The 13887-nt window shown below is 36.6% G+C and overlaps 1 protein-coding gene across 6 annotated transcripts in view; it reads right to left on the bottom strand.

Annotated features, from left to right (window-relative positions):
* Nucleotides 1–13887, bottom strand: part of EML4 (EMAP like 4) — a 146915-nt gene that overhangs the window by 40945 nt on the left and 92083 nt on the right. For 3 of the 6 annotated variants that reach the window (XM_014252936.2, XM_088052674.1, XM_088052672.1), the window contains exons 4-7: nt 11653–11826; nt 9423–9551; nt 6387–6412; nt 5910–5942 (exon numbers count right to left, since the gene is read on the bottom strand). In XM_014252936.2, the coding sequence (XP_014108411.1) occupies nt 5910–5942; nt 6387–6412; nt 9423–9551; nt 11653–11826 (362 nt within the window). The remainder of the gene's footprint in view (nt 1–5909; nt 5943–6386; nt 6413–9422; nt 9552–11652; nt 11827–13887) is intronic. The other 3 variants (XM_088052673.1, XM_088052675.1, XM_088052676.1) reach the window with 3 other exon arrangements.

The following is a 13887-nucleotide window of genomic DNA, read 5'->3' as shown; positions in this document are numbered from 1 at the left end:
CCTCCCAGCTTTGTGTCATCAGTGAAATTTCAGTGCTTCTACTTTCCTGTGCTAAGTTCATTAGCGTAAACACTAAGCCAAGTAGGTCCCAGCAGGCTGGAGGCAGATGTTAGCAAACAAAGTATCTACAAAATGTTCTTTGGAAGTTTACAGCGTGAGAGAGAAGAAAGGAATAAATATATTGGTGAAACAAGGTGCTGCTAGTGAGAGGGAGCTTCAGAAGCCTGGCTGACCTGCAAGAAAATGAGTGCATCTTCTCTGACTGTAAGCCAGCACTGTAAGCCAGCATGGTTACCTTTCATTCAAGGAACCAGTTGATAAGGCAATCCAGGAATGACTAGAACTAGGGGCAAATAAAATTTGTAGACAAATAGTGGACTGAAAGTTTTCTGTAAAGCCTGCTTTTATGAAGAGCAGATTCCTGTTAGTATGAATAAGCTTTTAATCAGGCCCTATAAAAAAAAAGTTGAAGAAATAAGAAAAAGCAGCTCAGTAACATTAAAATTCAACTCCAAACAATTTCTATTAATTCACCTTTGGAAGAAAGTTTAAAACCCAGCAGATCAGGGAAAGCAAGCTGGAAGGTGAGGCCAATGAAAAAACCCTGCAGGTGATAACAGAGAAGATACTGCAATGCAAACCATCTGAAAAGCTGAAATTAGTGCTTCCATGAAACCAGCACAGAAAGACTCATGCAATGGCACTTAAGCAGTTTATTACTTTCCCAGAGTCATAATCTTAGGGGACTATGAAAGGCTTGTGAAGGAAAATAATAAAAATAATAGGAAAGAAGAAGAAAAAAAGATCAAAGTATTTGTAGATTAACTCAGAAGTATCTATAGTGAAAAGCAATTCAGATGACAAAGCTACTATTCAGATACTTCAGAAATTTGAAGACAGTGACACTACAAAATCCACCCGTTTTCCAAAAAACATGTCACAAAAAGAAATCAAGTAGTTTTGTAGAAGCACGTGAGAAACCTTCACCCTCAATTAATGATTTCTTCAACAAAACTGGACATATTAGAAGAATGTATTTTATATGACACTATTCCTCATTAGACAAGACACTGAGATAACCCCACAAGTCTGTGCTGTAATTAACTGCTCTTCAGCTAGCAAGTGTGTACATAATGGGATGTCTAATGAGCATATAGTAGATTATATATACACACACACGTTTTGTTCTAAAGGAATCATTACAGTAATTTTGCAAATTATTACTGACTATTTTTCAGTAGGTCCCACCCCATTTAGTTTCAAATTTCAACATGGGCTGATGCATTAAAACCCTAGCTCAGTTCTATTTGTATATAGCAGCGCCCTAAAGTGATTTACAAGCAAATGAAAAACCCCAAAAGACTCCAACTTGCTTGGCCACCAGAACACTCTAATAATATACAATAAACTACCACATCCAGGGTACATTTATTAATCTGTCTTCACCTTCTAGTTGCTTGACCAGTGAAGTTATGCTTTTTAAAACTACAAATAGCTTCTTTCACACAAGCCTCCTGCTTTCAGGCCTGTGTCCAAGAACTCTGCAGGACCACTAACCTGAGGGACAGGAGCTTAGAAGCCTGTTTCTAATTTAAAACACTGGCAACAGCACAGAGACCAATAACCAAATTCAGCCACCAGGCCCAGACCATTGCATTCAACCTGACAGTGGAATTAAAATGTGGCTGCAGGTCTGCCACCTCTCACCCCAAGCTATTATGTGCCAATGCCTGCTGAACCTGACAGACAGACAAGCACTGTTGTTACTGAGCCCTGATGCAGTGCCAGCCAAGCAGTCAAATACAATAGATGAGATGAGAGACTTGCCCTGATTTGGAATGACTTTACAGCTTTGCCTTGAAATATCTTAACAGATCTTTGATTATTAATTTTACATAATTTGATAAGTAAACTTTGCTTTTTCATTTATTGGGTGACGTTATGAATCTAGGTATTAACAACGGTTACCATTAGCACTGAAATAATTGAAGTTTAATACTAAACTCTGACTTTTTATAAAAAAAGAAAAAAACTGAAAAAGGAATATTGGACACAAACAACCTCAATAAGACTATCTAAATGCTTCCTGCTTAAATAATAAAATCCTGACTTCACTAAGAATCAGTGATAAAAACTCCCAAGTACACAATTTGGTTTTGTGACAGTATTAATGGTTTTTAATAATATGCACTGTGCCTGAACAAGAACAAGAAGCCAAATAATGTTAGACGAGGTCTCCATTTGCTCTCAGGTATGGGAGCATCTTCAGCAACCATCTGATACAAAATCAGTGTCTGATGAAAAAGCAGTCTGAGGAAGGCAATGAATTTTGCACACGTTGTCAGCAGGGGACATTTTTCCATTGTGTGCTCCACGACAGCTCTATCTAAGCTGAAACTACAGCACAGTTAAACTAACAGGAGAAAAAGTATGGAAACTAAAAAAGCACAATTAAAAAAAAATCATAACAAAACCCAAAAAACTTAGGAATGTAGTGCATGTTTTCCATTAATTCTTTCACATATGGTTTTTATTGCCATCCAAAAAGTTCAAGCATCTCTTATTACCTTATAATAAGTGAACAAGTGATTCATATATGGAGCTGCTATCACTGAAAACCAAACTCAAACATACAATCTCAGTGAAATAAATTACCTTTTATCTTAAAATAAGCCAGATCTTTAACTTCTGGGTATAAAAATATGAATGTCTTATGATTAATACTTTAAAAATGTTTCTGCTGAAGTGAGAAGCAAGTTGGCTTTTATAGGCAATTAGAAACACCTGCTGGTAAAGAACTTAAAAGAATAGCTTTAGTTAGGGTCTTTTAAAGGCTGTAGTAAGCACCTGTTCATTTCACCCATAGCTTTATTGGATTTTCACAGAATTGGATTTTACTGTAAAAAGGCTGGTGGTTTACAAGGACAAACAAACACACTGACCCTATGACCTCTGCTGCAGCACATACCTAGAAGCATAAAGCTTGGGACTAACCTTACGGGAAGTATATGCAATTCAACCCGAGTGGGAGAGATAAAAGCACTGAGGGAACAGAACTGGTACTGAGAAGGTACTAGATGACACTGCAACACTTGTGGCTTAGGCATGGAGACAAACAGAAGAAAATCAAGTAGCTGCTCACAAGGCAGCTGCAGGCTGTGGTTCCCCATGCTGCTGCTGCTCCTGCTCGGAAAAGATAATTGCCTAATGTCCTGCTGACATTTACATGCAACACTCACACCAAACCAAAGCCAATTCCAACACCACAGCTAATGCTTTTCACTGCTGAAGCTCCTCTAAGACTCTTGCTTGCTCCCCAAGTCTTTCACTTTAATATCTAATTCCAACACCAATAGAAACCACAATGAACTACACAGAGTATCAGAAGACAGATATAATTGCAGCAACTTCTGCTGCTAGAAAAATTAGATTCCAAGAACTAAGCATGCAAAAACGTATTAATCTATATTTTGTGGTAGTATACCATACCAATATTTTCAAAGGTGTTTTTTTATTAGCTAAATCAAAACAAGGAAACAAAGTGATTCCAGGTGGTTCCAAAGCAACACAAAATTGTCATCTTCCATCCCATTACCCTATGCAAACATCTGCTATGAAAATCTGCAATTTCACAGTGATTCCAAACTTATTTTAGGTGTATATGAAGACACTAATGTATTTTTACGGTAGATTTCCTTTGAAGCTTAACAGTTTGCACACCAGCAGTCTTCCCAAGAGCCTCCTTCAGATAATTTCTAGATCTAGGAAGCACATCGACACAATCCTTATGGGAGATGAGTACTGGGAGCATACACAGTTTTACACACAGCTCAGTGAAATGAGTAGCTATGGGGATCCACTGTAATTTAATTAACACCGCGCTAGAGACTGCTCACCCCTAGAGGCAAAGGCTGGCAAGATACAAAGGAGCATCAAAGCAGCTATAACTTTTTGTGCCCTTGCATTCCACAAGGAAAGTTCTGTACAAACACCATGAGCAAGGGCAGCTCTTCATCCCACCTTATCTATCCAAGACAACACTGTCTGAGTCCACAGGATTTACCTTAGAAACATTATGCTAACTGTCTGTACAAATCTTCAGCTTCCTGACCAGCTGGGTCAAGGTGCCTACTGGAAATTGGTTTACTTATATGGCAACTGTCAAGTACAAAACAGGCTAAAGTCATCTGCCCTGACGGGGAAGTGACAAAGCATTGCTAAACTTCTACTGGAAAGGATGGGTAAACCTGCTGCAACAACAGTAACCTACACAGGGTTTTTTCTGTGGCAGTTAACACAACATAAAAGCTAACAGTCTCACACACACAGTCACACTCTAAAACCTGTAAAAAATACATTCAGTGACAATATAAAAAAAAAATAATTTGAATCCTCTAATTGCATTTGCATCCAAGTTAGAGACTGAATAACATTTTGCCACTCCATGTGTTTAAAATGGAGCAAATGCATTTTCTATGACAAGACTTTCCCTCCACCTCCCATATGTGTGGGGCCCTGTTATCTACATCATGTTTCTCTTTGATTCCAGTTAGGCTCAGGACAGGCTATGGCATGACACACTTGGAAGGTGCCCATGTATCACATGTTCTGCACAGTAACACAGAAGATGGCAAGGAGCACTTGGTGGCACTGAAGTTACAGCTACCAGAATGAGAGAACTTGAGGGTGGTCCATTTTAGGCAGAACATGCAAAGTTGTAGAAGCACTGAAGGTATTTTAGCTATACACAGCTTGGTTTTGTGAAAAGCTGTTTTTACTAGGAAAGGTATTTTTAATATAATAGTTTTATTCAAAAACTTGCAAAGCTAAATTGCAGCTCATCTGGCCACTACTGATTAGCTTTCCTTTTACAGTAGCCAGTGCTGCACATATGTACTGTTCCACAGCTGGTTAAGTTAAGCACCATGGTGCAATGAAACATTTCTTCTTTGCTCTTGATACTCATTCATTCTCTTTCACACATCCTGTCTCTGAAGATGCTTTTGGTAAGCATCAATTCAGAATATTTTTATACCTGTAATTTCTCTGTGAACTAGAAAAAGATGAAGTAATTGGATCCAAGCTGATTTTTGCTTCCACTCCGACAATTCATATATTAACTTGCAAAAAAATAAGAGGTTTTCTTTTCTTTTTTGAAGGAGACCAAAAGCAATCAAACTGTGAATAATGTAAACTTGCTGACAGCACAGAATCTGAAGACTACAGATTTTTTAATTAGCAGCAAAAAGCACAAGACAAAACCCCTGTACATAGATCTGCTGCGTACAGCATGCACTTGGATTACATGCTTTAATTTTGAAACTGCATGCTTTAGGACAGTTTGCAGGACATAAAAGCAGAGTAGTTGTGCAACACCAGAAGTGGACTTCTTTTGTTGTCACATCCCACCATGTTCAGATAGATGGCTCTTTTTCCTGACTGAACAAGCCAGCAGCAGCAGGTAGCCACAGAAGGTAAGATTCAGTGGTGCAAAGACATACACTTCAGAAGAGACTCATTTTTCATTTCAGGAGACTGTTAAAACCTTCAGTCTCTGTTCCTGTCTAATCAGCATTTATATGTTGTAATATTGGCAAGACAGAAAGCTGAGATAAAACAAATCTTTTAGTTGGCAGTTCTTAATATTCTGATATCTAAGGCAACGATGCAAGACTTCTATTTGAACACATACTCCTCTCTGATGAAATTATGTGTGCCGTAATTTATTTTAACTATTCCCAAATAGTCCCCAAATGCAATGTTCATATGCATATAAATTTCCGTAAGAAGAGAGTTGAAATATTAAGAGAATATGCACTGATACTCTTTGATGGTGAAAAGCCAAATAAAAGATTTGTGAGAGTGCTAAATTAGAAGAAAGCGACCAAAGGGCATAGCTTAATTCTTACCTTGGCTGTTTTTTTCACGAGTTGACATTTTTGCTAGTTATGGGACAGAAATAAAATATCTTAAAACTACTTCTAAAGTCTCACACCTGCTTGGATGAAGACTGGCACATTGATCAAAACTTTAGATTTTTGTTTTCATAACCACTCTGTGCACATACATAGATAAAATAATTTTTAAAAAGGAGTTTATTTTATAAAAGTAACTCAAATCCTCCCACCACCCACCTACCAAAAAACTTCTGTACTTATTAAAGATCCAATCTGATGAGGTATTTCTCCATAACCTCAATAATCATATACATGTCTGGAGTAACTTTTTGCCAAATGAATTCTTGGAGTTGATTAATGCTATATAACCTCCAAACCCCTGCTTCATAAGCATATGTCCCAATCTATTCATTTAGAGAAAATACTATTCAGTCAAAAGCAAATATTTTCAGCTTCATCCAGTATTTAAAAATCAATGTTTTTATTTACCTTGGCTGACAATGACATCTTTGTGCCTGTGGAAAAATTCAAAATATTATCATTAATAATATGCAAAATGCTTATCAAGGCAATACCATCTAGTTTTTACCCAATACTGCATTTGGCAATACCATCAAATTCTGTGTACAGTGTAACTGTAGTATATGATGTTCAATAGTTGATCACTGTAGTGCATTTTTATTCATATATTATTATATGCAGTTCACTATATCTTTCAAGTAACTTAGTCTTTGGCCCTATGTTAAGGGCTTCTAAGAATTATTTTGATAATTACAAAATTCAAAAAGCTTTTAAAACTAAATTATAGAGGGCATTTTCCTTTGTGCACAGAAAATTCCATTTCGAGAGTGAGAACTTGTAATAACCAAATGTTTTAAGCTGCCAAACATCCTCAGGCCTGCATGCAAAGCATTTAACACCTGTCAAAATAAGCTGTCAGCACACAACAGCACAAATTTTTCTAGGAATTAACTCCATTAGACACATGGATTAAATGTAAGAAAGTTGCACTTTCATTTATACCAATCCCTGCAGCATTACTGGGTGTGCAACACAGTCTTCAACAGACCGTAGTTGAGACATCTCTCCTTACCAGAGCCAGAAATGAGTTACTCATTAAAAAACTCAGTAATTTTTTTTTTTTTTTTTTTTTTTTTTGTGAGAAGGGAAGAAATACTAATTTCCAGCATCAGACCTACTTCTTAATAGAACAGCACTCCTTGATACGAGAACGTATTGCATAAAACGCTCTCTTGAATTCATCTGAAATTCAGCAGAAAGGTATGAGTGGCATCCAGTATTTTTAGCTGGATGGAGGTCAAATTTTTGTAACAGTGACAAAGGGTCAAGCATATGCATGAGGAAAGTCATCTCTGGCTGTCGGTGGAATCACCCTTTACCAAACTGCCAGATGAAAAATCTAAAGTGGATACCCAGTCTTGCCTGAAAACCACTGAATTGTGGCTGCTGTGGGAACCCTTTTACTTCTTACGGCTTTATCAGACTGATTTACAGCTCAGTGCTGACTTAAAGACTGAGCTGCGTAAACAAAGTTCATATCCTGGGCTGATAGTGCAAAGCATATGTAAAACATTTCTGTCCTGGGGCCCACATTAGGGGCTGGATTCTATTCCCTTGCACAAGGCTCCTGTAGCTTCAAGCAGATGAGGCCAATGTTTCAAATTGTGAATAATAAATTAAATATAACAATACATCTTTGCACAGTACCAACCAGTTTTTATGGAAATGCGGCACACAGAAAGTGAGTAAGAAATTATTATTAATGTGTGTCCTTGTATGCAAACAGTGCCTCTGTTACAAACATGAGCTTTAGAACAAGGGACACAACAATATTCACATTCACATTCTTCAATCAGGTGATGGTCTACAGCTCATGTTTGAGGCTTTGCTTTTGCCAAATATAGTTAAGATATAATAGCTCCAAGTTATGAACAGACAACTTTCTCTAACAATTGTTAGACACCTGACTTTTTTTCTACATTAGATACTATAGAAGGAAAACATTTGAGGTCTCTGAATAAGCAGAATCATAGAAAAATGAAATAAAATACCTATTTTGACCATATCTGAACCAATATATGTGTCAATAAAAGTAAAACTTATTTTTTACTTTTAACAAATTTAAAATATGTATCACACTGTGAAAGGTATTTTAGCAGCATAGCAAAAAAAAATCAAGGCAGAGGGTTTTGTCATTCCAAAATATTATCCAGCAGTGTCATGCTATAATCTAAATTGCCAAAGGGCTTTTAAATTCCAACAGTGAAAACCAATTATAAAAGGAAAGGAAATACTTGCAAAATATGCAGCACATAATCCCCTCAACACACAGCACTCCACTACTCTGCAGAACTCTTCAGGCTAAGGATAAAGCTTTATTAAATGTGACGATATCCACACCCAAGATTAGTTTGCTTTTGTTCTTCCCATTCCCAGGGAAGAAGGAATGCACTTACACCACTCTTGACTATGTATTTGAAGGTGCAAGCTAAGGAGGGCACTACAGACATAATCATAAAAACTGGCAATTACTCTGTAACAATCTGAAAGGTCTGAAGTGCTTTATTTGTCAGAATGGGATGGGTTTCCAGGTAGTTCTGCCTTGCACCAGTTAAGGGCTATTTGAGTGAAGATTAGTGAGCAGATCTAGGAATCTGCAAACACCAAGCTGGAAGAAGCTGCCAGCACACTGGGGGGATATTGGCAAAAAGAAAAGGGGTCAGTCAAAGAATCAACACAACTATTTCAGCAAAATTTCAACAAAACCAAAAAGAGAAATTAAGTGTGTGAATACAAAGTGGGAAACCCAACTGGCAGACTACTGAGGACAAGAGTGGGTCCCAACAGGGGTCAACAATGTGGGATTACAGCAAGAAGCAAACTCTTGCCCCTATGTTGACAGGAGCAGGAGTAACTACTCTGTGCTGCTCACCCCCAGAGGCCTTGACTGGAGACCACAAACCAAGAAAATCTGCTGCTGAGGAAAAGCATAAGAGGAATGGCTGGCTACAGCACATCACCTGCTGAAGGTGACACTGAAAAGAAGATCCCTGCCTATAGTCTAGAACCTGCTAAACAGTTAAACTGAGAGACCTATCTGAAACCACAAAAGTATGTTCCTACTATTACAGTCTACTTTGGAAACATATCCTATGTGAAATCCAGAAACTGACTTCAAGGAAATACACTTGCATTTTAAAATCAGCTTTAATTAGGAAAAAAATGGAAGTTTCACATCACTGGCATTAAGCCATAAAATGTCATAATGCTGCTAATCCAAACAGGCAATATTAAAACACATTTACACAAGAATTACTTTATAATAATCTTAAAATTCCATGGTCACCTAGAGCACCAAACTGACAGGTTATGTAAGTAGTCACAGTAAAAACAAAGATGCAAAAGGTCCTAGCATATACACCAGTAAATTCACTAGAATTCTGTGATTTCATAATATTTCGACTCTCAAGTTCTCTTGCTTTTATGTACGAAACCAATACATACTTGTCTGCATTCTTTGCCACTTTTGATATTAATTTAGATGTTGATGCTACTCTCATCAGCTTGTTACGACTGTCATCGGAACTCTCCCAAGCACTGTGAGCTTTTTCAACAGTCAAGGATTTCTTTATGCTAGAAGAAACAAAACAGTATTTTACAATTACAAGATAATAATGTAACAGTAACTGGAACTTGTATGCAAATGGACAGATCAAGCAGCAGGAGACAAAAGCAGAGCTAGATCTTCCTTCAAGCTGCAGCATGAAACAGGGAAAAAAGATTAGTCAAAAAGTTCTAACTGGATGAATGAAAACAATTGAGCAAGACAATGCCACATTTTATCTAATCTTTTCCATTTCCAAATGCTCTTACATAAAGACTTGAACGAAATAACTCTATTCTTCATTACTACATCACTAACAAATTACAATAGTGGAAAAAATGAGGCTAAATTATAAAAGCCTTAAAGAATAAACTTTAAAAATTTAAAAATCAATTAAATAGATAACAATGTAATTTTTTTTCCCTGATTAACTGTTCCCCAGCTTTAGCTTTAGCATTGATTTCTGAGGCAGAACAGTTCTATCAGATTAGTTTCATATGGAAGCTTTGCAGTTAGCATATACTAAATCACATTAATGGCTTTAATCTTTTTGAAACAAATGTTTGCAAACCTCTTGCATGAGTAAGACAAGCTAGGTTTGGCCTGATACTAGAGACAATTAAATCCATGAACTATGATGTAATTTTTCAACAATCTTATTGCAGACAATCTACACTAATGGGAACTTGCAAATTTTGTAGTCACTAGTTCAATAATTTCGCATATGTCTTAACCACAGAATACATGTTCAAAAATCAACCTAGCCCAAATTATCCTTCAACCAGCTGATCTAGAGTTTGCGCATGTCCTGCTAATAGTATCACACTTCATCCCGTCAGAAATGCTTTTTGCAGGAGTTAAGTCCTGAAATGCAACCTTAGAAATGGCAAGCTCCTTCCACAGCACCTCAAGAGGCTCAAAGGTCCTGTGACAAACAAGTTAATCAAATCAAGTTAAACCCTTAGAAGACTAAAAAAGGCATTTATTTTTTTCCCCACACTGCAAAAGATTAGTAAGCAAGACTTCAGACATCTTTACAGGGAGATACCAGGCAAGAGAACAACAGGCCGCAAGTTCAGCTTCAGACAACTCACAGGTTTGTGCAAGACATGGAGACAGAGCCTTTATGGAGTGTTATAACATGCACCAGTCAAGTGGAAGTTTAAATATTTATAAGAGCTGTGAATTCAAGCAATGCAAGACAACAATCTTGTGAACCACAGTAAATTTCAGAGTAATCAATTTCATTTTCATTTTGTTTCAGTCTCTAAGTGGCAGAGAGTAAAAAAGAAAAAAATTTATACCTTCCAAAACAGTAAGGTGACAATGAATAAAAAAACAAAAACAAACAAACAAACAAAAAAAACCAAAAAAACAAAACATGGCAAGTGATCTGCATAGTTTTAAAATTTAGAAGCTACCATCCAAATCTTAAAATCCATTTTCTTGACTTCAAAAAGCAATCTAGTATCTCTAAAACATACCTTTTTTTCCCCCCTGTGCCTAATTCCCACAAAAATGTGTGGGAACTTATAAGGCAACCCTAAATAAATTTCTGCATTTTTACTCAAGTCAAGTAGTTCTATGATCTGGGTATAAAACCATCCTGCAACCTAGAGGAATTTAAAAGGGAAATAAAAAACACCAACAAAAACAAAACTGCAGTCACTTTATAGAACAATTTGAGAGTAAAAGTTTCTGAACCAAGGGTTGCAATGATACTAGTATTTAAAAAACACTGTTATGAGACTTAATAAATGGCCATGTGGAAAATACACTCCATAATTCAGCTATATCAGACAAAATCTATGAAGTGTATTTGAGAAGAATCAAGTCACAGTGATCATTAAATATTTTACAATCACAGCTGATTAGAGGTAATCTACGGTATTAGGATTTTAATCTGAGAACAAAAAACTGTGTAATCTTAAAAATATATTCAAAGAAAAACATGCGTTTTTATCTATTTGCTCTGCTGCAATGCATACTGAATGCATCTTCTCTAGCAGAAAAAGTATGAAACCTTAACTTGATCATGAGATTAGAACTATTTCACATGACTTGTTGTCAAATATGAACTCAGTATCATTACAGTCATTTTCTAGTTCTGTACTGTGGTAGTGTGAAAACCTTTTAGCTGGAGCAGAACTCTTGCTTTCTGGAGTTTGCCTGTGTGTTTGGAGAGTCTGTGAGGAGGGCTGGGGAGAAGGTGATGCTTGAGTTTGTGCACTGTGATCATTAGAATGAGAGTCCTCTTTTTTTTCTTTTTGTCCTGGAGGTTTTTCCTTCTTTTTTTCTGTACCGCTGTAAAATAAAGTGTAACATAGGGAGGGAAAAAGAGAACAAGCAAATAAATTAGAAAAGTGGGAGAAAATGTCCTCTGTGAAAAGATGGGAGAGGCATTTAACAACTTACTATAAACAACCACCTAAAGAACACTTTGATTATGTACTCAATCCCTTCATGTTAGCATTTTGCTGAAATAATGTTTATCCACTAGCTCTAACAATAAAAAACAGTCAGGAAAACATGGATGATTATTTACACATTTCAGCTGTACTACATTAACTATGATTTTAAAATTAATGCAATTTTGATTTGAGAGTGTCCTTCATTCATGGTTTCTCCTACAGCAGTCAAAGCTAACACAGATTGATGCTCTACAAGAGTGCCATCCCTCAGGAAGGAACCTTCCTCTGGTTCAGAGCTCCCTGACCACCTTGTGCTGCCAGCCAAGGCTCAGTGCAAGTCAAGGCAGGACTGTGACTTGTGCTGTCTCTCATTAGTGTAAGCCCACCATGAAACTGCATTTGTGGACATACATGCTACTGTCTTAGAGCTGCCACCAAAGCCCTGGAATGCTGGTGCTGGTCCCTGAGCTCTTGTTGCCTGCACCAGAGTTCAAAGGAAATCATCTCTGAAAACTCATGACTGTTTTGATGTGTAGTTGACTAATATCAGATTCTCTCACCACTTCTTTAATGCCTTCAGCCATGACAGCTAAGAACGCATCTTTATTTTCATAGTGCTGCATTTATTAGTTTCATATTTGAAACAGATTTAAATACATGCCATTACCAACCTTAAACCTATTAGAACCAAACCAAAGGTTTGCTAGGTAAACAGAAAGATTAATTAAAAGGCTCTTCTATGAAGTTACATACTTTGTAATATACTGAATCACACAAACAATACTGGGACCTGAAAGAGAAGAGTACTCTTGAGTACATGGCCTATTTCTTTTTTAAGGAAAAAAAATTAAATCTTCCAAGACAGACTTCTCAGTGAAGAAATAATGCAAGATACAAACACCAGCTAAAAACATAACAGAAAGATTTTTCTCTTAGGGTCAAAGTAACCTGCAAAGTAAAAAAGAAACAGTATCTTTATGAACATGAGAATCCAATTTTTTTTCCTTCACAACAATTTCCCCCCATCTTGAATTCTTGCATTACCATAATTATTTGTATCTTCATTTACCTTTTCTCAAAACATAAAGAAAACAGAAAAGCAACATTCAAAATAAATTAATAAAAAATGGGCACCGAATTTTAACATATCATTCTTAAGAACGTCTTTTTGCTTCTTTTTTTATTTCAGTTAAAGTGTATCATCTACCACTGAGACAAAGCCTCCAAGACTGACAGGAGTTCAACTTTTCCAACTGCTTTCAGAGAAAAGAAGCACTGAAACACAGGTCAAAACATGAATATGAAACCCAGACATATCTGTAAGCATCACTCAGGATTTCTACTGTAAAATATACTAACTGGTTTAAAATGTCAATATAATCCATCAGAGTGACTTTTTTTTTTTCAAATAAACCAGATGAAAACAAAACAAAGAATTTCACATTTCTTGAGGGCATATATGTGATCATAGAGAACAAAGCTTGGAGAACTGTGGGGTTTTGATTAATAATTTATAGCTGAAAGTCCTTAATTAACTGGTGGCACATAAATTTATTATTATTTTTTAATCAGAAGACTTAGATTGCATTGCTGGATACATAGCACACTACACTTAATCTTTTTGCAGTCTGTTGCAAGAAATGTAGTATAGTGAAATAAATTACTGGAATCTCTTTTCACTGAAGAAAACAGAAGTCCTCTCTCTTCCTACTATGACAGGTACACTCACACTTTTAATGTCCAATTTAACCATGACACATCAGCAATTCACCTCTGCGCTCCCCCAGCAGGCTCAGGTGAATGCTACTTGCTGAAAGCAGCGTATCATCTAACCTATCAGTTCAGTCCCATATTTTGTGTTCCTACCCAAACTCATCTTATCTGATCCTTCCCTAGAAACCACATCTTCAGTGTGGTAATCTCTTCACTGAGCTTGTCACTGCAGATTATCCAT

The sequence above is a fragment of the Pseudopodoces humilis genome, chromosome 3 (assembly GCF_049639895.1).
Source record: "Pseudopodoces humilis isolate 2021_Gansu_Grassland_sample_001 chromosome 3, ASM4963989v1, whole genome shotgun sequence".
NCBI classification, from domain to species: domain Eukaryota; kingdom Metazoa; phylum Chordata; class Aves; order Passeriformes; family Paridae; genus Pseudopodoces; species Pseudopodoces humilis.
Note: the sequence above shows the minus strand (reverse complement) of the source record. Positions and strands in the feature narration are given on the sequence as shown.